Here is a 24,897-nt window from a genome sequence, read left to right on the forward strand (position 1 = left end):
ATAGGACCTTGTATTTTAATTTCTCCATTGCTTTTATAGTAGTATACATAGCGGATAGACAGTAAACCTTTGAAATGAATGATTACATACTTTTAGGGAATAAGGCTAGGACCCCAGCCTAGCTGAGGAAATATTTCTTGAGCATAAGTTATTGAGATCATTGGTTCAGTAATTTTTTTTTTACTGCTTTCAGTGTTGATGCATGTATATTTTAGAAATTCTTCTGGCATTTTATATCATTAAGAGATTCTTTAGTGATCACATTTCATATAGTTTGTTGAAACATATTTTCCTTTAAAAACCTGGTTTAATAGTCATAAGCTTGTGGAGATTTTGAAACTGGTAAGCAGACACTACTGCTTCTCTAATTTCTACCTAGAATAATAGGCTTTAGAAGTCCTCAGGTTTCTCTTCTGGTCTCTTCCAGCCTCCCAGCTGGTTCGGTAATTCAGGTTGCCTGATTCCTTTTTCTTAAGCACTATGGTGACTCACAAGCCTTAAATAATCCCGGAAGTTAATATTCAACTTAAATTTTCTTTCCTCTATTAGTTATCAAATGCTGCATAACAAATCACACCAAACTTAAAGGCTTAAGCAGTAAAAATCATTTATTATCTCTCCTGGTTTCTGTGTATCTAGAATTCAGGACTGGCTTGGGTGAGTGGTTTGGCTTGAGATCTCTCCTCCTAAGGTTATAGTTAGATGTCAGCTGGAGTTGCAGGCACCTAGAGGCTTGACTTGGGCTGGACATTACCCTTCTAATATGGTTCACTCACATGGACTCATCTAAATTAAGTATATAACTTGAGACAAACTGAAGTATATATGTTTGTATTCTGCACTCCATCTACTGAGCTTTTAAATAATTATGACATTTGAATGCTTAATAGTTAAAATAGAATGGAAGGCATGTAGAAGCTAGCCTACAAGGTAGCTGCCTAGCATTTACACCTTTATGTGGTTCCCTATCCCCTTCTGTATTAAATCGGGGCTGGCCTGTGGAATATGGTATGACAGTGTGTGGATTCCAAAGCCAGGTCATAAATGGTATTCCAACTTTGCTTTGGTTTTTTGGATTCATTCTGAGGTAAGACAGCCAGCATGATGTGAAGATAGTCAAGCAGCCCTACAGAGAGGCTCACATGGAGAACAATTGAGGCATCTTACCAGTAGCTCACACAATTTACCAGCCCTGTGGGTGAGCCACACTGAAAATGAATCCTTCTGGCCAAGTCAGACCTTCAGATGCTGACAGCCCTAGCTTCTATCAGACTATAACCTCATGAGAGATTGTTCTCTCTAGGATGTTTTAGACCTGTAGTTGACCCTAGCAGGCATTGTTCTACCCAGTGATTGTTGATACCTTGTTATATACTTAGCACTGTGTAAAGTGCTGCAGGGAATATAAAAATTAAAAAACTTAGGCTTTACTTAAGTTTCTTAATTTCAGTGTTGACCCTCTCACTCAGGTAAAGAAAATTACCAGTCACAACTTTGTAAAAACCTTTTTCTCTGCTCCTCAGGCTTAAAAGTTAATATTATGATGAAGAGTTTGTTTTGCAAAGCCTACTTTCAATATTTCTTTCAAGATCAACGCATCATGTAGTTGATGATTGGGCTTTATGGACACCTTTTCCCATGTTAGTTGCCATATTCTCTCATCTTCCCATAGCAACTGTAGGCAATCTTAACACTTTGTGATTTGCAATTTTTTAGAAAAAAAAATTTGTCTTCTACATCAAGCTCTTTTTTTAAAAAATGTTTATATTTTTTAGAAGAAGAGACAGAGTGCAAATGGGAGAGGGACAAAGAGAGAGGGAGACATAGAATCTAAAGCAGGCTCTAGGCTCCAAGGTATCAGCACAGAACCTGATGTAGGGCTCCAACTCATGAACCACAAGATCATGACCTGAGCCAAAATCAGATGTTCAACCAACTGAGCCACTGAGGTGCCCCATACATCAAGCTCTTAACTCTTGAAAGGAGTTCATCCTTCTATATTTTTTTGAATACATGAAGGATTGCTTTGGATTAAGCTTTATGATTTCTCTTTATGACTTGGAATATCTTAAATGATATTTAGAAGAGATTTATGGTTCACTTTCACANGCTCATGAACCACGAGATCATGACCTGAGCCAAAATCAGATGTTCAACCAACTGAGCCACTGAGGTGCCCCATACATCAAGCTCTTAACTCTTGAAAGGAGTTCATCCTTCTATATTTTTTTGAATACATGAAGGATTGCTTTGGATTAAGCTTTATGATTTCTCTTTATGACTTGGAATATCTTAAATGATATTTAGAAGAGATTTATGGTTCACTTTCACATAAATAGTTTGATTCCTCAGAATAACCTTGTGAGATTGGTGGTTCTCACCCTTTTAGAGATGAGGAAGCTGATGCCAAAATGACGTGGCTAAAGTTAATACATACATTATTTTTTTTATAGTTTATTTATTTTTGAGACAGAGAGAGACAGAGTATGAGTAGGGGAGGGGCAGAAAGAGAGGGAGACACAGAATCCAAAGCAGGCTCCAGACCCTGAGCTGTCAGCACAGAGCCCAATGTGGGGCTCAAACCTACAAACCGTGAGATCATGACCTGAGCCATAGTTGGACACTTAACCGACTGAGCCACCCAGGCACCCCAATACTTAAATAATTTAAAAGTAGGATGCAAACACCACTATACCATCAGATAATTTTGTAGGGTAATCAATCATGGCAAATTTACTATTATTTCTAGTTTCACTATAATGTGGAAACTTAAGTAGATTTGTGTATCATGGCATTAAAGCTGTATGTAAAATCATTTTGGTCTTTCTGTTTGGTCTTTTTGTCTTATTAAAAATACAGAAAACTTTGTAGCAAAAAAATGAAGTGTAGAATAAAAATTTACGAAATTTTATGTCTGATTTTTGTAGTTACAAAATATGTCTATATTTTGTAGTTTTGAATTAAGTGTTTTTGTTTTTTTTTTCCTTTTTTCTTCCCTTTATACCACTCCAAATCTCTTAAAGCTCTGAGGGTCATTTATGTCTTCCTGTTCGATACACACATTCCTTTCCAGAAGCCTTACAGAAGTTCTATCGTGGTGAGTTCAGGTAGGAATTTTTTACAATTGTTTTATAAATAATCTTAATAAATATGTGCCATTAGAAATGCTATTAAACCGAACAAGTTAGATAATATTTGGCTTAGCCTGTAGTTACCACAGCAGCCATACAAATTAATAAATTAGCTGAGTCACAAACACTTCTACCTTATTTTCTTCTAGTCCAGCTGGAACTGTCTAGAAACCCTGACAAATGCCCTTGGCCTATAATATAATTGCATGTGGAGGGGTTTTCTCCATCAGTGAAATAGAGACCACGTTTCTACTTTCTTAACCTTGTTCTGTGTTCTTAGCAGTTTGGTAGATAGTTAAAACTATTGGCTAAAATTAAGTGTTCAAATTCTGATTTTTTTTTTTTTAATCCTTATTCCCCATCTGGAATGGCTGAGGGAGGATTTACTCCACTGTGCTGAGGTTCCTGGTATCTTTATTTTACATATTAAGTGTATCTTAATCAGGGGGGTGTTTTCTCCTATTTCTTTCACTTACTCTGTTCAGTAGCCAGGCTGTCCTGAAAAGAGAAGGGTGAGGGGACGAGCTGAGATGGGGTTGGTGATGATAGTAGAGCGAGCCAAGTTGGACTACTTTTTATTTACTGATTTGGACTAGATTTTTATTGTTGGAGAAAGCTTTTTCTCCAGTTTTTGTGAAATTGTATTAAATCTTCCTGGAATCGTTAATAATGATTCCAGTTTCTATTCATTTCTGAACTTCGGCACCTCTACAAATGACCAGTTTATAGCTACCAAGTGAGAGTATATTTTTATATGCTAATCTAGCAAAATCGGTCCCACTGGCTTTTTGAGACATCAGTTTTTGGTTTCAAAATCAATTATACCGGATTTTTTTTCTTTTATCAAAAGTATTTAAGATTTAGGTATAATCTTAAATGTTACAATATTTGTCATTGATTTCTTTTTTCTTATAAAATCATCATTACAGAACTTTAGGGGAGGGAGTTTTGTCTATCTGACCAACATAACACAATATTATGTTAATTTCAGGGTACTTTCTTTTTTGCATGTTATGTTTTTGTATGAACAAAATACAACTATATCTAACTCATTATCTTAGATTTAATGGCTATATGATAAAGAATTTGACTTTAATTCAAGTTATGTGTGAGATTCTGTATAAATACATTAGATATTTCTGTTATAATTGAAAAGAGAACTAAATCTCTAAATTTGTCTTTGAATAGGAAACTGTGGGTTTTAGGTGTTTCTGGTATAATTTGTTTGTGGAATAACTAGTTTTAATATTGATTTTTAAATTTAATTTTTAATTTTTTAATTTAATTTGGTGAAATTATAATGTCTAATTTTAAAAATACTTTATTCTGTGTTAACATAATTTCCTTTTCCTCACTCTTCTAAGGTGGTTATGGAGGCAGCGAATCAGGTTGTACCTTGAAGGGACAGGCATAAACCCTGTTCCCGTGGATCTTCACGAACAGCAGCTGAGTTTGAATCAACATAGCAGAGCCTTCAACATTGAAAGAGTTCATGATGAAAGTAGGTGGATTGGGAATTAGATGTGTTTGGAGCAATATTTAACGTAGAGTTCCTTTGATTCCTAATTTCTAGAAGTAATCATTTATAATTATTTGAGGATTTTAGTGCCACTGACCGTACTTAAGAAAATACAGTGAGCTACTATAGGTGTAAAATTTAATGACTAGGTACTGAAATAAGAAATAAGCATATTTCCAGAAGAAATGTTTTCTAGGATTGGAAACTTGTTTATGGAAGGATTACAAATGTTTAAAAGACTAGTTGATGTTTAAGGATGGATTCTTGGCCTTAATCTTTGAAATGTCAAAAAGGAAAAGCAGTAGAAATAAAATGAGCTAATCTGTAGATTTCATAATAATTCTACACTTGTATAGTTGTATTTAAATGTATTTACCACAGTTATGGTTATTGATTAAAACCTTTTTGTTGGGAAATTTTGCATTTTAGCCTTAAGGTTTGTGTTTCAATCTCTGTAAGCTGCTAAGAGAATATTAACATAAGGTGATAATGTAGCTTTTTGTCATAAGTATTCAGGTGAATTCTCAATTGTGAGTTAATTTGTGAATTATAATTTCACCATATTTTCCAATTTTTTCTAGTAACTAAGATTTTATGATATAAGAAGATCCCAAGAGATATACTAAATATCTATGGACTCTAGGAAATGATTTTTTTTTTTTTTGTGCAGTGTTTCATTTCTTGGCTAAACTTACCAGGAAAAGCTACCTTTAAATATCTGCTTTCTCTGTCTTGTCATGGTACCTGATGTTTATTTATAGTCATTGTTTTCAGAGTTTTTCATGGTGATTTATAGCTTTGGGTTTTGTTTTTTTTTTTCTTTTTCAGCTTATTTATTTTGAGAGAGGGAGAGAGCGCACAAGCAGGGGAGGGGTAAAGAGAGGGAAGACTCTCAGTCAGGCTCCCAGCTCAGCACACAGAGCCCAACATAAGACTTGAACACACAAAACCATGACATTGTGACCTGAGCCCAAATCAAGAGTGGGATAGTTAACCAGTTGGGCCCCCAAGGCACACCCATGCTGATTTATAGCTTTATATGCATTAAAATGTTCTTAAACTGTGTGTTCTTGTCCTCTTTTAAAGATGCTCCCCCTCCCCAAAATCAGTATGCCTATGGATTCCTATTACTGTCTTTGAAAGACTCCAGTAAGATTTTAAATTTTTAGCTAGAAGTTTTACTTTATCCCTCACCAAAAGAAGTTATTGCTACCACCAGAGATGTTCAAGATTTGGCTCTGAAATTCACCAGCTGCATAATAGGAAAGCTGTAGATTGGTATTCAGAGATTCATTGCTCGGATTCCTGTCTCAGATTTACTGTTTACTTAGTTTGTAAAACTAATTAATATGTATAGAAACAAAATCACATAGTTATTAACTAAGTAACATCCAGTATGTTCACATCTGATTAACGTATTTCCATAAAAAGAGAAAACATTCAAAATTAGGTGATACAAGAAAATTTCTCAAAATGTAGGAACCATTCTTTGATTGAAAGGACTCACAAGTACTTTGCATAACTAATGGTAAAAGATTTCAAACCAAGGTATGTCAGACTATTAGGGATGAAACAAAGCTCCTGAAGCTTCCAGAGAGGTGGTGGTGATTATGGCTGAAGTAGGTACCTTTCTGTATAAAGAATCTGGAATCAGAATAGTTTCAGATTTCTCAGTAGTAACACTGGAAATTACTGTGCTTATTGTAATAATTATTTTTATTAGAAGCAATTATATAATATTTACTGTGTCTAAGCATTATTTTAGAGGGATTTTTGTGAGGTTTTTTTGATAGCTTTATTTTACGAGAAAAAATTTAGGAAGATTTCAAATTGTATCTGATTTTTTTCTATTTAAATTCTTAGCAAGTTGGTAGGGAACATTTCTGAGGAAGCTGCCATTAGGAATTTTGAAATACAGGAATAGATTTGAGATTATAAGTATGCTACCATGTTTTATCCTGGATTTAGTTTTCTAATAATATATTTATATTTATGTATTTTAATTTTCAAAATTTAAATTCAAATTAACACACAGTATAGGCTTGGCTTCAGGAGTAGAACCTAGTGATTCATCTCTTACATAGGACACTCAGTGCTCATCCCAAAAAGTGCCCTCCTTAATGCCCATCACCCATTTAGCCCATCCCCCCACCCTCCTCCCCTCNACTCAGCACAGAGCTCTATGCAGGGCTTAATCTCATGATTCTGGGATCGTGACCTGAACCAAAATCAAGAGTCATATGCTCAACTGACTGAACCACCTAGGCTCCCCTAGCTTTCTAATTTAAGCAAAAGATTACAGAGAAAAAAATTCTAGTGTTTTTGTTTTTCATTTGTTTTTTTAACTTTTCAGATTAAAAAAAATCTATCCTTTTACTGGGTTGTATTTATGTATGAGTTAGTAAAGGATATGTTCAGAGCACAGTGGTGGCTCAGTCGGTAAGCGTCTGACTTTGGTTCAGGTCATGATCTCATGGTTTGTGAGTTCGAGCCCCGCATCAGGCTCTGTGCTGACAGCTCAGAGCCTGGAGCCTGCTTTGGATTCTGTGTCTCCCTCTCTCTCTGTCCCTCCCCTCTCATGCTGTCTCTCTCTCAAAAATAAACATCAAAAAAAAAAAAAAAGATGTGTTCAAGGGAAGGTAGTGTTGGTATATTATTATTTTTAAAAATTCCCATCACATAAGTAAGTAACTTATTTGCAAGTATAGGTGTATTAATTTGGATAAATGAATTGATTTTTGATAAATAATTTGATAGATTATTTGATAAATAATCCCAGAATCTCTGTGGCTTAACATAATGAAAGCTCATTTCTAGTTCATGTTACTGTCAACCGGGTGTTTAAGAAATTTCAAACAGCACCTCCTACCATCTTCTAAGGCCTCTTGAGTTTTCTGTTGGATCCTCTGTAGCTTATGGTAAGAAGATAGAGCAGAGATTATCTTAAGGCAGGTTTTAGGAGCCAGGCTTTAACACTGCTTTTCCTCATATTTCATTGGCCGTTACTAGTCCCTTGGGTGTACCCAATGCAACTAGACCTAGGTAGTCCAGCAGCATGGTGGTGTAAGAGAATTGCACATGTAGCAGTCCCTGTCACTAATATAACAATTCTTTATTTAAAAATTCAAATTATAATTTTATAATCATTATAGTTAATTTTATATATCATATAGATAATTTTATAATCATTTATAAATTTATAATCATATAATCAATTTGGATAGAAAATTGTCATTCCCATGTCCTGTTGAAGTAAGTCATAAATGTACAGTTTTATTGGTTAGGTAATGTTAGGTAATTGGTGGTAGTCAATGAGCATGTAAGAAAATATAGGCAGAATTAAGATGATTAATGAGACTTGAAGCAATCTTTATTTTCTTCCTTGTTTGACAAAGGGTTTCAGGTGAAATTCACCAAGTACACATAATAAAAGTGCAATATGGAAAGGAAAATTTGGATAGGGAAAAATGGGAATAGAGACAGAAAGTCAAGACTATATAAAATAAATGGTTATAGTTTGGTGAGATATCAGATTTATTAGTAATATTTAGTGAGTACCTACTGTTAGTTTGGCATTTGCAGAAAATCTGTGGGGAGAAGTAGAACAAATTACATGAGGAATTATCTTATTTGGAGGCACCTGGGTGGCTCGATCGGTTAAGTGTCCGACTTCAGCTCAGGCAGGTCATGATCTTGCAGCCTGTGAGTTTGAGCCCTGTGTTGGTCTCTGTGCTGACAGCTCAGAGCCTGGAGCTTGCCTCAAATTCTGTCTCCCTCTCTCTCTGTCCCTCCCCTGCTTGCACTCTGTCCACCTCCTACCTCAAAAATAAAGAAACATTTAAAAAAATGAATTACCTTATGTAAAGAAAAATAATTTAAAGAATAAAATTTAGTTTTTTACATTTGTAAAACTGTTAAATTTTGACATGTGTGAGAATGATCTAGTACCAAATTAAGACAGTTTAAAAAGTTAGGTTTTATAATCTTTAGGGCAAATTTGATTAAACATATCAAATTTTTTAATATACCTTTTTATGTAAAGTTTCTTCAGCTATGAGATTGAGCTGATCATTTTTAGCCCTTTATACAGTTTAGTCAGAAAACAAGTTTTCATATGGTCTTTGGCATTGTATGGCAACTTGTTATATGTGAAAGAATAGTTGGGTCCCCTGTAGACTGTTAAATCCAAAAGAAATGAGATACATGTAATTAATGTCTAATAAACATGTAAACAGAGGAATATAATAGGCTAGCAAGTTAGAAGAATATTAGATCAGTGGTTGTGTTGGTGACAGTGGGGGAAATTTTATTAGTATATCAAGTGTTTAGTGTATATTAGATATTTATTGTGCATAATGAATCACCCCCAAATTTAGCATCTTAAAACACAAATATTTATGATTTCACAGAAATTGTGAAGGTCAAGAATCCAGGAACAGCTTAGCTTGTGAGTTCTAGTTTAGAGTCTCTTGGGAGGAGGATCAAGCTGTCAGCCAGGACAGCAGTATCTGAAGACATGACTGGGACTGGCAGATGTGCTTCCCAGCTCCTCACATGGCTGTTAGCAGGAGGCTTCAGTTCCTTACTACATTGGCCTCTTTATTGGACTGCTCATGAAATCTCCCCCCCATGCCCCACAGTCACCCAGGAGCCAAGTGATCTGAGGAAAGAGGCTGAGGTAGAAGGAAGCCAGGGTAGGGTGTCTTTTTAAACCATATCTCTTAAGTGTCATACCATCACTACTGTCATACCATATTTGGTCACATAGATCAAACCTAGTATGGTATCAGAGAGTTACTATGCTAGAGTGTGAATGCCTGGAGGCAGGAATCACCGGGGACCGTGTAAGAGGCTAGTTACCACAGTCAGGGTGGGCTTTTAAGCTTTGACTTAGGAGAAAGTATGGAGGAGACAGAAAAAGGAACTTGTGCCACAAGTGGGAATTGGGTACAATGAATCTGCTTTTGGTGACATTGAGAAGATGAGGTTGGCATTTCTAGTTGGGAGACTGATAAAAGATAAAAAGTAAAAGAAACCTTTTGAAGGTGACAATTACAATTTTAATCCAGAAAGCAGTGGGAATCCTTTGGAGGATTTTGTGATGGAGCGAGGTTTAAATATCATCAAGGCAGATTACCGAAACTGTGCATACAGCCTTACAGAATAAAAAAGACAGGATGACATTTTTAAGAAGTCATGGAAGGAGATGTGGCAGTGTTCCTCTACTGCTACTATTTGCTAAAAACACTCTTGCGGTTTTCTACTTAAAGAAAAAAAACCTGATCTCCAATACATAACTGATTTGGTTTCCAATATGAGCTATTAGTGTAATTTGCTGCTTAAATCCAAAATGGCTCTCCTATGGAAGGACTTGAACATTTCTACCTCTGAAGGTTTTAGAGAAAAATTAAGTGTGACAACAAAAATCTTATGAGAAGAATAAATATATATATATTTTCTTGGTCTTGAAAATTTGTTTCAAGAAGAATTAAGGCTTATTTTGGAGAGATGGAGGCTTCATTGCAGTTATGTTAGGTGACTTTGAGGTTCCTATTATGAATACTTTATTTTTTAATGTTTTCATTGATTTTTTTTATAATTTTTTTTTCACATTTATTTATTTTTGAGACACAGAGCAAGACCGAGCCACAAGTAGGGGAGGGACAAAGAGAGAGGGAGACACAGAATCTAAAGCAGTTGCCAGGCTCTAAGCTGTCAGCACAGAGCCTGATGCAGGCCTTGAACCCACCGGACTGTGAGATCATGACTTGAGCTGAAGTCAGACACTTAAGCGATTGAGCCACCCAGGCACCCCAGTTATTTAATGTTTTATTTATTTTTGAGAGTGAGAGAGAGCAAGTGAGCAAGTACGAGCGAGCAGGGGGTGGGCAGAGAGAGACAGAATCTGAGGCAGACTCCACCGTGTCAGCACAGAGCTGACACGGGGCCTGAACCCACAAGCCGTGAGATCATGACCTGAGCCGAAGTTGGATGCTGAACTGACTGAGCCATCCAGGACCCCTATTATGAACACTTTAAATAAGATATTTAAATTATATGTTGATAATGTTAAAGTATGGATTATATTGAAGCAATATGAACATATATTTTAATGTCTTCTAAAATTTAAATCCTGACATTTCTAAGATTTAAACAAGTTGTCTTGAATATATACTTTTTTTCATTTCCTTCAGGACCTGAGGCTTCAGGACCCCAGCTTTTGCCAGTGAGGGCACTAAATGAAGTCTTCATTGGGGAGAGTCTATCATCCAGGTACTTTTAAACCTGTGATCTTGAGTTTGGAATTTAATGTTTATTCAATTTCTAGAACCTAAGAATTGTGAATAATTAATGTGGTAGAAGTAGTAGAAGTGAATTATTAAATGAAATATTTCCAAAACCCTTTCACACATTTATAATATGTGTTAAGGGGAAAGAAGGTTCTATAACCAAAAAAGTTTGTGAAACCCTAGGTTAAACAAAAGTTATTTGGGTCCCATTACTGCAGAGCCTTTAATCTATCATTTAGGTGGCTTTATAAATGTTTAAGAGAATGATATACAAGGCATACAATTTGCAGTTGTTAGGAATTTGCAGTCTACTTTTATATACAGTCCATATTGAAACTTCCCTACTAATTATTTTAAAAGTATCCCTTAAGTCAGATTTGTTTGCTTATTTATCCAGGATCTAGTTAAGGATTATGCATTGCATTGGCCATCATGGCCTTTTAGAATTAAATTAAGAACAGTTCCTTAATCCCACCACTGTTTTTTCATTCATGATATTAATATTTTGGAATAGTCTAAGCTAATTGGTTTGCAGGATATCCCGTGTTTTAGATTTGTATGATTTTTTTTTCTCTGTTTGATAAGATTCATGCTAAACATGTTTGGCAGGAATACTACTTGGTGGTAATTGTATCCCTCATGCAACATCATATGTCAAGTATATTGACAATTTAAGATTTGTAACCATTATTAGCAAATATTAAGATTAATAAAGTTCCTCGTTAGTATAAAAATAATAGTATTTTATTACTGATGAAATCTGTTTTGTGGGTGTTGTATGTAACTTAGGCTTAAATTGTGAGAATATTTTTTCAAAACTTTTTGTGTGATGTTAGTTACCAGTTACAAAATGACTGCCATAATGTAAAGTTAATTTAACTCTTCATTGTCATTTAGAATGTGCCTTCTAATTTTTCTAGATGTGAATAAATTAGGAGTGGAAAATTAGAAAGGAATCTGTCCCACTTTGCCGCTACCAGAACGATGTGACCCTCTGAAGGTCATCTAGTTGATTGCCTACTTTACTGAGAGTTCCATGTATTCTGGAATTCTGTTTGTTGTCCTTTTTTTTCATAAGTTTAATTATGAGAAATGTTTGTCTTAATTAAAAAAAGAGATCCCTGTTTAGCCAATGATTAACTCGGGTAGTACTGAAAAGAACAAAGCCTGATCCAGCCACATGCTTTGAATAATCTTTTTCAGTTATAATTATTTTCAATAATGTAATTTTAAATTTATTCAGTAAAAATATATTGTGTACCTCTCTGTGTGACATGCGAGTCACTAAGGATCTTATGGAGGGTGGTAAAATATATAATTTTTACAAGTATTAAAAGTAAAATTTATTCTTGAAAGGAATCCTAAAAATACATTCTTTACAGAACTTAAAAGTGTAAATATACTTATTTTAACATAGTAATAAGACTTACACTATACATAAGATTTTTTTATTTTGCTATATATCAAGTTTGAAGCAATATGGAAATGATAGTGGATACTTTTATGTGATAAGGCAGAAAATGTAACTGTTATTAGTGATATAATTTAGTCATGATTACTAAAAACAGAAGGCAGAGAGCAACAACTTTAAATGAAATTGAAGAGAGCTACATTAAACAGATGACAAACAAAGCCGTTTGTGACAGCGCTGATGGACCTAGAGGGTGTTCTGCTAAGCGAAATAAGTCCGTTAGAGAAAGACAATTACCATGTGATTTCACTGATAATGTGGATTTTAAGAAGCAAAACAAATGAACAGATAGGGAAAAAAAAAGAAAAAAGACACAGACTCTTAAATACAGAGAACAAACTGGTGATTGCCAGAGGGGAGGGGTGATAGGTGAAAGAGATAGAGGGGATGAAGAGAGCACTTGTCTTGATGAGCTCTGAGATGTATACAATTGAATCGTATTGTACACCTGCAAGTAACAGAACACTGTTAATTATACTTAAATAAAAAGTAATAGATGACAAAGGTAAAAATGTTTTGTAAGTTTTTGTTTATTCTAAAGAGGCCATTTAATGGCTTATGTTATTTGGTTTGTATATTTTAAAAGTTATAACTTTTGAGAGCTTCTACTAGTGTTGCGTTATAATTTGTACTTACTAAAAATTAAGTAACTTATAAAAGGAGAAAAACTGGGATCAGTTGACAGACTTTTGGGAATTCAGTGAAGTCCCATTAGATTTTAGATTGAATGTTGTTGTTTTCTGTGGCAGCAATGGTTTGGTTGGTTTATCTCCTAAATAATGTCTGATGCTGCTTCTTTTTGTGTTCTTTGAGCCTCGCCTTATATCCTTACTAAGATAAGGAGAGTAGTGGTTTCACTTCTCATGCTATTGAAAAAGTTCTCACTATTGGAGATATTAGAACTTATTTTTAAAGAGTCTATGACATAGACCCTTAGGCAGAAAGAAAATGAACACTTACTAGATGCCTGCTGTGTGTCAGGCAGTGTGTATTAAACACCTTAAACACTCATAGCAACCCTGTGAGCAGGGTAGTTGTAATTATCAGTGAAAAAATTGAGATTTGAAGAGTTCAAATGGACTTGCCCATGGTCATTTGATTAATTAGTTAGCATTAGAACTGTCATATAAAACCCAGTATTTCTGATTCCAGGTCCTGTATTGAGGCTTCACTATGCCCTGAGAACTTAAGTGCTTTGCTTGGAAAATATAAAGTGCAGCAATATTATTCCTGCCTCATTTATAATGTTCTTATAAGAACATTTTAAAAGCCCAATTTTTTTTTCTTTTCTATTTGTTCTAACCTAGAATGTCTTATTCTTGGGCTGTAGCAGTGGAGAATTTAAGAAGAAGTATACCCACTCTAAAGGGACTGTGAGTTTTATTGCTGCCTTAAAAAAATAATTTCCCTGAAACAAAAATTCTGAGTTGACTAATCTTGATAAACCTGCATGTGAGAATGACACTAAATTTGCTCATCGTTTTGGGCTCAACACCTCTCACCTGACTATACTTTTCTTCCTCTCCAGTTCTGCTTCTCTTCTATCCCCACTTACCTCTAATCAATCTTTTATTTCTATGTGATTCTGGCATAATAGCAGCCGTTATGTAGAGTTGACTAGCTTGTCTCAATGTAATAGGCTCCTAATATGCCTAAAATTCCCAGTAATCTAGGAAAACGTAACAAAGCTATGAAACAGATTAAATGTGAATATTAGGCCTATCTTTCTTGAAGAATGGTGACTTCAGAGAAAAAATGAAAAGGAGTTGTACCATGTAAAACTTTTAAAGATTGAATTTGGCAGGAGAAATTTAAAGGGTTAAAATAAGAGCTAATATCCATTGAGTGCTGGTGTTTGCAAGCCTGTCTAGTAATTGTCATTATTGGAAAACCTATATTAAAAGTTTAACTTTTTTATCTGCTGGACAAAAATAACCCAGTATTGATCAATGACACCATTATTTTTAAGATACAGTTTACAAAATAAGCTTTTCCGTGTTGCAAAAATGTTTTGAATAATCACAAATTTATATGTTCATATAGGTGTAGTGTCATTTTTGCTGGTGTCAGAAAACCCATTGGATTTCATATTTATGAAATACTCTAAGAAATAGAAATCCTTAAGGAAATTACAGTTTTAATTTTATTCCTACTTTTGTCCACTGGTGGAGTACTGTTTGAGAATTTTCTTTAGAATTTTATCTCTCTTGGCTTACTGTCAATTCAAAAGGCACATTAATATGTAACTTAAAAAACATGAGTTGAGCAGAAACTGTTGGTAACTTGAAGGATTAGATACAGATTTGGATATATCAAGGACTGGCTACCAAGAATGAAACTCACTTAAGAATGGTATTTTCTTTTTCAATTCTGAAATAAGGATCTCTATGTGTTAGAGTCCATAAAAACAGGAGAAGCAATGGTAGGTAAAAATCTACAAACAGCCTTTGTTTGAAATGTTGAAATACTAATAGAAAGGAGCATATGGATAGGTTAGGGATGCAATTTTGCAGTTTTTTTGTTTTGTTTTGTTTTTTCACTTGGTATTAGTATCATGGTGTGCATGCCTAAGTCAGGTATGTCTAAGTCAAGCTGGCCACTTAGAGTTCATTAGTTCTGAAGAAACAGTGTTTGTCTTATTTACTATGAGCCATATATTCAGCAAATCCAGTTTTATATTCTCAATTCTTAGGGCTTCCTACTATGAGATTTCAGTTGATGATGGTCCATGGGAAAAGCAGAAGAGTTCAGGGCTCAATTTGTGTACTGGAACAGGATCAAAGGCCTGGTGAGTAACTTGGATGTTACTTATTGACTTTTGTGAAATATTTTAAGTAATGTAATTTACTTGATGCTGCATATCGGTGTATCTAAGGCCTCTGATACACAAGAGGTAGCCAGTGTTGTTTTGCTGGTTGGCTCAGTTTCTGCTTTACTCATCAGTTGGGTCTAGAAGTCCTGCCATGACTTCTTAGATTAGAGCTGTATCCTGGATTTGGTCATTATTTAGTCTGTTGCACTAAGTTTGTAAAGAGAAAAAAGAAAATATTTTGGGGGATTTCATTGTTTTTAAATGAAAAATATTTTTAATAACAGTAAAGAAATGAAAACAAGTACAGTAATGAGTGTCCTGGAGGTTTGTGCATCAGAGGCCAAACTAGAGATAACTTGGGCTACTGTGTCTTGTTTACCCTATAACCTCTCTCTGGATAATCGCTTCTACTTCTTAGTACACACATGCGGATGCCTCCCAGACTTTTTCCTGAGCGCATACTCCTGTTCTAAAATTACCTACCAAATAGAATGTTAGTAGAACATTCAACACAGTCAAAACTAAATTTATTATCTTCAGTTTTTCTTTCTTTCTTTTTTTAAAGGTTTTATTTATTTATTTTGAGAGAGAGCAAGCAGAGGGGCAGAGAGAGAGAGAATCCCAAGCAGGCTCCACAGCACAAAGCCAATGTGCTGCTTAAACTCAGGAACCAGGAGATCATGACCTGAGCCCAAATCAAGAATCAGACACTTAACCAAGTGAGCCACCCAGGTGCACCATCTTCAGTTTTTCTTTCTGTGATCCCTTTATTGCTTAATAATATCACTGTTACCCTGAGTTCATGCTCTAGAGAAAAAACATTACTCCTTAAAATCTTGCTTGCTCTTTTGAGTCTCCCTATTCTCCCCTTTACACACATACCAGTCTCTGCATCCTACCAGTCACACCTCCACAGTCCTCACCCCTCTTTTTTGGTTTCTACTGCTGTAAGGTCTGCCGCTCTATGCTGTACTCCTATTTCTGCAGTTTCTCCTGCTGCTTGGTCCAGGCCCATCTTTTTAGTGAGTATTCTTTGTGCCTCACCCTTTATTCTTCAGGCTGTCATCCATACTGCCAACAGGGTAATATTTCTAAAAGGTAGATAAATTTGACTATTCCATTCTGTGCTGTACTTCTGACTGTGTCCAGATTACTCCGTCTGTGTGTAAGACCCTTTAAATATGATCTAAGAAACCTTACCAGCCTATTGTTGCCCTCCTCTAAGCCATCAGCACACCGGGGACACTGCAGGCTACTTGCAATTCTCAGCACAAGCCACATTCTCTGTGGACTTTTTGTTTTTGCTCAGTACAACTTCTTCCTGCATTGAATGCCTGAACATTTTCCACTTTCCATCCTCCATCCTCTGGCTGAAAAATCCAGTCTTCAAAGGTCATTCTCTGTAGGAAATCTTTACTAGGACCTATTTCTTTTCATCAGCATAATGAATCCCCTTTTGGTACATCCCAAGCACTTTTTCCTCATAGCACTTTTATAGCACTTACCACATTATTAGTTTTCTAATTAGCTAATACCCAGCTGAGTCAAGCAACTTGAGGTATTTGGAATGGTGACTAGTGTTTTTTTAATTTTTTTGTGTATAGCACAGTACTTAATACATACTCAATTTTTTTTTTGAAATAAATGATTACATGCTTACAAATACAGCTAAATCAGTACTTATTAAAATGTGATTTTAAGTTTGGATAGTTTAAAATGGAGTTTTACTTCCCATTTCTTCAGTATTTTTAAGATTTTTTATTGTGGAGAAACTTAAAGATGTTAAGAGTAGGCAAAATAGCATAATCAATATCTATGTACCCATTAATCAGTTTCAGTAATTATCAACACATGCCCAATCTTGTTTCCCTTTTGTCTGATAATATTTTGAAGTAATTTTCAGACATCACAGTTCATTCATAAGTACTCAATAACTTCACATCTTTTGAAAAAAATCCTAGTCTTAGCCAAACAAACCCTTGGAGAAAAATGAGAAGTGTTATTTTAAAACATTGGTTAATATTTCATTTTCTTGAAGGCCAGTGACAACCACATTTCTAAAATGACTTTAACAATAATTGTTTGAAAAAATCTAATATGCTATAAAATTATTTTGTAGCCCTCATAAAATGAAAATATTAGTTAATTGCTTTAATTTATCAGAACATCTTTTCTGCTCAATATGATGTGTTACTTGGTGAAAACTGGATTGAGAATCAGAAATCGTTTCCCAGATTCTTCTCCTTTTCTTTTCCCAGGATTCTCACCGCCCCCCCACACCCAACCCCCAGAGTGGGCAAAGCAGTGTAGTTGAAAAGAGTACTGACCTGGAAGTTAGAGAGTCCTGGCTAAATCACCACTAGCTTTGTGATCTTGTATAAGTTTCCTTTTCTGAAAACTGAAGGGAAATGTAATAGATAAAATAAGATTAGCTTCTGGACTATGGTTCTGTAGGTTCTGTTGTATCCATTAAATATAAGCTATCAGTTATTTAGTCCTTGCTACTTTGAATATACTGTAATAGGTGCTTTTTATACATCAACTATAATTCGTATAGAAATCCTGCAAGAAAGTGGTAGTATCCCTGTTTTATAAAGTAGAAATTGAGGCTTCACGAGGATAAACAATTAAGTTTTAAGGTCACAACTAGTGTCAGAACCTGGATAAAAGCACAGACGTGCTTGACTACAAAGGCAATGGTTTTTGTTTTTTGGTTGGTTTTTTTTTTTTTTTTTTTACTGCCAGCTTTTAAATGCAGAGGGGGAGCTGTCTGTAGAAGCCACCTGGTTCAAAGATGTATCACTAGGTTGTATTGAAGAATTATTAAGGTAAAATTGCTAGTCTTAGTAAAATAGTGGTTATGTTAAAAGCAGTGAATAGGCTTTTGACTTTTGCACTGGGGTATGTGTGATTTTGAGTTTTAGTTCTCAACATTTTAGTAGTAAGAAGAGCAAAAAGCATAAGAGCCATTAGGCTTGCTTGTAAAGCAGTCCTGCCCTCCTCTGCCACACACTTTATAGCTGTGTTCATGTTGGATGTGAATAAATGTGGCTTAGATTAGAATTTCAGTCATTTCTGTGTTGCTTAATAAAGTTTCCTGATGTTCTAGTCTAGAGCTCTGTCACTAACTGTATCTTATCCCTGCCACCTTGGTTACTCAGCCTCTTCTCTCTTCAGCCTATGCAGCTTGCTTGCTTCTAACATTCTACGTTACTCCCTCCCATTACTGATTGTTCTTTGGCTGTGATTGCATTTTCCCATTCATCTTTTGTCGTTTTTCTCTTTAAAAGATGGAGGGAGAGAAAAGAAGCTTAGAGGCCAGAAGGGCTGAGGAAAGCTATATATTTCCATACATTAATAACTTTTATTAAACTACCATTTCTTTTATTTTTTAATTCCTTTTAACGTTTATTGAGAGACACAGACAGAGTGCAAGCAGGGAAGGGACAGAGAGAGAGAGAGAATTTAGAGCAGGCTCGAGCTTCTGAGCTGCCAGCACAAAGCCTGATATGGGGCTTGAACCCATGAACTGTGAGATCATGACCTGAGCTGAGGTCAGATACTTAACTGACTGAGCCACCCAGGTGCTTTTTAAAGTTTTTTAATTTATTTTGAGGGACACTGAGACAGCACAGGTGAGGGAGGGGCAGAGAGAGGAAGACAGAGAATCCCAAGCAGGCTTCACGCTGTCATTACAGAGCCTGATGGGGGGCTCAAACCCACAAAACCATAAGATCATGACCTGAGCTGAAACCAAGTCAGACGCTTAACCTACAGCCAATCCAGATGCCTCTCAAACTACCATTTCTAAGCACTTTCTTTGTCGTGAGACAACTATCTTATTTAAATTTTCAAAAATACTCTGAAAGTAGGTGATTTTTTTTTTTAAAGTTTATTTATTTTGAAAGGGAGCATGTGTGTGAATGGGGGAAGGGCAGAGAGAGGGGAAGAGTGAGAGAGAGAATCCCAGGCATGCTCTGCGCTGATGCGGGGCTCAAACTTACAAACCATGAGATCATGACCTGAGCTCAAGTCAGATGTTTAACTGACTAAGCCATCCAGGTGCCCCTAGAAATATGTGATTTTATTTTCATTAATAGAGTACTAAAGTCTCAGAAGTTTCCCAAAGCCACGTAGGTAATAAATGGCGAAGACAGGCTTTAAATTCTGTAGACCTCAGGAATCACTGGAAAGAAAGGAATAGAATAGCTTATTTCTTTTTCTCTTCTTTTAATTTTTAATACAGGGAGATAAAAGTTTTCCTTTGTGTACCTTTCAGTCCTTGCTTTGACTATGAAATATGGAAGTGTATGACTTTGTATAAGATAGTTGTTATAACTGATAAACCCCCAAACTTAGGGACTTAACACAAGAGGAGTTTTTTTCTTGTTCTTCTAAAGTCCAAGAGGGTGTTCCTAATTGTGGGGTGGGTCTCAAAGTGGTGACTCCGGTATCCAGGTTCTTTCCATCATGTGCCTCACCTGTCTTTTAAACCTAGCTCCTGAAGTCACTCTACTCATTTAAATCAAGCCACAGAAGGAGGAAAAGCATGGAGGATCACCTGTGGCAGACTTACGGGACATATGTTAGATGTGTTGTCTGTGATATCCACTCTCATTCCTGTAGCGAAACTCAGTCACATGGCTTTCTGGCAAGAAAGGATGGAAAAGATAGTCTAACTATGCCTGTGAGTGCGTACGCGCACACACACACACACACACACACAAACACACACACACACACAAACGGCTTGAGGATTAGCTATCCCATTTTGCATTTCCAAAAATTCCTCCACAGGACGTAGGATGTAGGGGTTATGTTGCATAGCAGGTTGTATCTGATTTGTCCCATTGTCATCTCAGTCCTCTCCCCAGCATGGAATACAATTTGCTGGACGAAGTACTACTGAGTGCAATCACATAGATTTCTGTGTTTTTTTTTTTAAGATTTTTCCCAATCCCCCTCCTTCATACGTTGTTTGAGCTGACTTAATTAAGGCTAAGTGTTCTTAAGAGAGAAAACTTTACTAGCTAAAGAAGATATGAGATTCAATGTGTCTTCAGTTTGATTGTCTTTAGTAGAAGTTATGTCTGATTTCAGATGGAAACTCTTAGAATGGTAAGGGTTGTAGGCCAAAGGAAAAAGCATCATGTGTTAGCTAATATGTGCTTAGGCATGTAGTTTGTCTTTGATGTAGAATATAAACCACTCCTAAAGGGAGAGTGAATTGGCTGAGATCCAGGTTACGACCATAGGAAATTTGTCTTAACCCCAATTCATGGGAGTTAGTTTGGGTTGGCTTGTGGTATCCCTAATAAGTCATAATTCTAGGAATATTTGATCAAACTATGTAAGACATTTGTTCTCTTAAATTAAGTTTTTGAGGGGTGCCTGGGTGGCCCAGTTGGTTGAGCATCTGACTCTCAAATTCAACTCAGGTCTTGATCTCACGATTTGTGATTTTGAGCCTCATGTCGGGCTCTGTGCAGAAAGCACAGAACCTGCTTTTGGGATTCACTCTCTACCTCTCTGCACTCCCTGGTGCACATGCTCTCTCTCAAGATAAAAAGAAAACCTAAAGAAAAATTAAGTCCTCAGTATTTTATTTCACTGGAACCCTAATAAACATGGCTCATTTTATGTGACTTTTATTTTTTTTAGTTTATTGTCACGTTGGTTTCCAAATAATACCCACTGCTCATCCCAGCAAGTGCCCTCCCCCATGCCCATCACTCCCCTTCCCCTCTCCCCCACTGCCATCAGCCATCAGTTTTTTCTCAGTATTCAAGAGTCTCTCATGGTTTACCTCCCTCCCTCTCCCCAACTATTTTTTCTTTTCTCCTCCCCAATGGTCCTCTGTTAAATTTCTCCTGTACCACTTATGAGTGAAAACATATGGTATCTGTCCTTCTCTGCCTGACTTATTTTGCTCAGCATAATACTCTCGAGTTCCATCCACGTTGCTACAAACGGCCAGATTTCATTCTTTCTCATTGCCATGTAGTATTCCATTGTATAGATAAACCACATCTTCTTGATCCATTCGTCCATTGATGGACATTTAGGCTGTTTCCATGATTTGGCTATTGTTGAAAGTGCTGCTATGAACATTGGGGTACATATGCCGCTATGCATCAGCACTTCTGTATCCCTTGGGTAAATTCCTAGCAGTGCTATTGCTGGGTCATAGGGAAGTTCTATTGTTAATTTTTTGAGGAAGCTCCACACTGTTTTCCAGAGGGGCTGCACCAGTTTACATTTCCACCAACAGTGTAGGAGGGTGTCTGTTTCTCCACATCCTCACCAGCATCTAGAGTCCTCTGATTTGTTCATTTTCGCCACTCTGACCAGTGTGAGGTGGTATCTCAGTGTGTTTTGATTTGTGTTTCTCTGATGATGAGGGACGTTGAGCATCGTTTCAGGTGTCTGTTGGCCATCGGGATGTCCTCTTTGGAGAAGTGTGTTTTATCTTCTGCCCATTTCTTCACTGGATTATTTGTTTTTTGGGTGTGGAGTTTGGTGAGTTCCTTATAGCTTTTGGATACTAGCCCTTTATCTGATAAGTCATTTGCAACTATCCCCATTCTGTCAGTTGTCTATTAGTTTTATTGACTGTTTTCTTTGCTGTGCAGAAGCTTTATCTTGATGAGGTCCCAGCAGTTCATTTTCGCTCTTGATTCCCTTGCCTTGGGGACGTGTCAAGTAAGAAATTGCTGTGTTTGAGGTCAAGGAGGTTGTTTCCTGCTTTCTCCTCTAGGGTTTTGATAGTTTCCTGTCTCACATTCAGGTCCTTCATCCATTTTGAGTTTATTTTTGTGTATGGTGTAAGAAAGTGATCTAGTTTCATTCTTTTGCACTTCGCTGTCCAGTTCTCCCAGCACCATCTGTTAAAGACACTGTCTTTTTTCCATTGGATATTCTTTCCTGTTTTGTCAAAGATTAATTGGCCATACATTTGTGGGTCCAATTCTGAGTTCTCTATTCCATTGGTCTATGTGTATGTGACTTTTAATTTAAACCAGAATTCTGAAACTGTATCTTCTAATGTGAATATTCAGAAGAATTAGAATATAACTCATGCATATCTCTTTCATTTGATACTTTCATTCAATATTGAGTTCTTGCCATGAGCCAGATAGTGCCGCAAATGCCTTGCAGTGTGTGATGGTAATTGTAATGAGATAGGTATTGGGAACCTCATGCTAAACAGTAAGAAGGTCAGGACACTTATTGGTGAAAAATAGAATATGGTGAGAAATAGAATAGGCAAGGGCTAGATTTGGGATTTTTTTTTTTTTTTTAGCATAGGGATTTGGTTTATGAACAATCCCAAATTTTTAATATAAAAGAGAATGCCCTAAATGTTATCACATTTCTCAAAATGTGATGGGCATAGGGTTGGGAGCATATGCAAAAGTATCTATTATTCCCCCTCTTCAGAAAGGTTTAGAGCCACTGAATTATGTTTATAGGGTTTGGGTAATCTTGCTGCTGTTCACTGAGATGATTTCCTGAGCCTGTGTAATTCTGCAGCAACAGAATTCTAAATCACTGGAAATAATTAAAAACACACACACACACACACAAAAACAACAACAACAAAAAAACACTTTCCTTAACCTTTGTGGACCCAAGGACAGAGCTACTTTTAAGTGATTCATGTTTGTGTTGACATTCATTCTTAAGTGTTTAAGCAAGGCATCATCACACTGGTAAAGACTTCTCATCTTTTCTGTTTTATCATGTAAAGGCATATTTACAAGTCAAAAATGTTATATAGTACAGGGGCACCTGGTGGCTCAGTTGGTTAAGTGTTTGACTTTTGATATCAGCTCAGGCTATGATCTCAGTTTGTGGGTTTGAGCCCCATATTAGACTCTGTTTGGGATTCTCCCTCTCTCTGTATGTCTGCTCCTCCCCTGCTCATGCTCTTTCTCTCTCAAAATAAATAAATATGAAAAAAATGTTGTAGTACAACAGGGTTTAAAATGAAAAGCTGGTCTTTCATTTCGTATCTTTAGTACTTCTCTCCAGGCATAACCAACATAAATACATATTGCTGCATATAAATAAAGTAATGCATATTCTACATAATGCCCTTGGTTTTAACTGTTTTAACTGTATGTCTCTATCAGCACATACAGTTCTATTTTATGCTTTTTAATATCTATATAGTAACATATTTAACCAGCTTCCTCAGGATAGGAGTTGTTTTGCTATTATAAACAATGCTTCAGTAAGTCTTTGTACATGTCTTTGTGTACTATAGATGGAAGTATATTTTAGGATAAATTAGGAGGATGAGTAATATGTTCATTTAAAATTTTAATAGTGAAGAATTGCCTTTCAACTGCAACTTCCATAATGCCATCATGTATGAGAATGTCTTTCATATACCCGTTTCAATACATTATCAGTTTTTTACATTTCCTTAAGTAGGAGTAAGAGTGAACGCTTTTTCATATAGGCCTATAAACCGTTTATTTTGCCCACTTTTTAAAACTGGGTGAAGTAGCTATCATCTTTTGGTTGCCTCTTGTTGATAATTTCTAAGAGTTCTTTGTATATTAGGCAGATAATTCCTTTTTCATTTTAAGTGTATTTTTAGAATGAAAACAAAGAACTTATGTGGTGTCTCTTTCTAGGTCATTCAATATTAACAGAGTTGCAGCACAGGCTGTGGAAGATGTTTTAAATATTGGTGAGTACCAGAATAGCTATTATATGTTACAATTATAACGTGCTATATAATGTATATATTTTATTGAATGTTAGCTCTTATAGGACATAAAATATTTAATCAAGATATTCCCCCTCTTTCCTTTTTCAATAGCAAAACGACAAGGAAATTTAAGCCTTCCACTGAACAGAGAATTGGTAGAGAAAGGTCAGTGAGTAATAATTATAATTACTAACAGTTTCATTCAAGTTCTGTATCAATCTTTAGGATGTTGTTATGAAGTGTACTTGTCTAATTAGCAAAGCATTGTACTTCTTTGACTCAAGCAGTAGTACTTTTTTGACTCAAACAGGCCTTTGATAGAATGCCTTTACATATATTTAAAGAGCTGGACTTTATATTAGATTTCTGTGCACTATGAAATATAACCTCTGTGTCAAAACTGTTAACCTCAAACATGTTCTGGGGGATAGGAAAATATAGAAAAATACACATCTGGCAAATGGGAAATTCTTACCTAAACTCCGTGTGCCATTAATATCCTCTGAATGAAAAGGAATTCACTGAGCTGTGAATGCTTATCTTCACATTCACTGAAATCTTCTAACTTTCTCCTATCTATTCCTGCCCAGTCACTTCAGGGTTCCTTTGAGAGAACCAGCACTGTTGGGAAAGACTACTACTGATGAGGGAATTTGCGGCCTGGGCTCTAATCCGAGATCAGCCAGTCACTTACTGGAAATATGAGCAAGACTCTGATTCCAGTTTTCTACCCTGAAGATAGATTGGCAATGCATAAGGGGATTCCTCAAATTTATTCTTCAAATTTTTCTTTTCTAAATATGTAAATTCTTAAATTGGAAAACACATTCCTTTGGTTTGCATAATGAAATTAACTCACTAAAGTCCCCTCCCCTCCAGAGTCATTTGTACAGACCTCAAACTACAGAATTTCTTGTCGTCTCTGTTTAATTGAAGAGTGTCCTAAGTTTTC

The 24,897-nt window shown here is 35.9% G+C and overlaps 1 protein-coding gene across 1 annotated transcript in view; it reads left to right on the forward strand.

Moving 5' to 3' along the window:
• The window catches only part of NADK2 (NAD kinase 2, mitochondrial), a 46,609-nt gene that overhangs the window by 15,225 nt on the left and 6,487 nt on the right, over positions 1–24,897 (forward strand). Inside the window, exons 5-10 of the mRNA XM_077763484.1 lie at positions 3,024–3,107; positions 4,496–4,632; positions 10,845–10,923; positions 15,104–15,199; positions 23,869–23,924; positions 24,057–24,110. Of these exons, the coding sequence (XP_077619610.1) occupies positions 3,024–3,107; positions 4,496–4,632; positions 10,845–10,923; positions 15,104–15,199; positions 23,869–23,924; positions 24,057–24,110 (506 nt within the window). The remainder of the gene's footprint in view (positions 1–3,023; positions 3,108–4,495; positions 4,633–10,844; positions 10,924–15,103; positions 15,200–23,868; positions 23,925–24,056; positions 24,111–24,897) is intronic.

Source organism: Crocuta crocuta, unplaced genomic scaffold, assembly GCF_008692635.1.
Source record: "Crocuta crocuta isolate KB4526 unplaced genomic scaffold, BGI_CrCroc_1.0 scaffold4, whole genome shotgun sequence".
Lineage (NCBI taxonomy): Eukaryota > Metazoa > Chordata > Mammalia > Carnivora > Hyaenidae > Crocuta > Crocuta crocuta.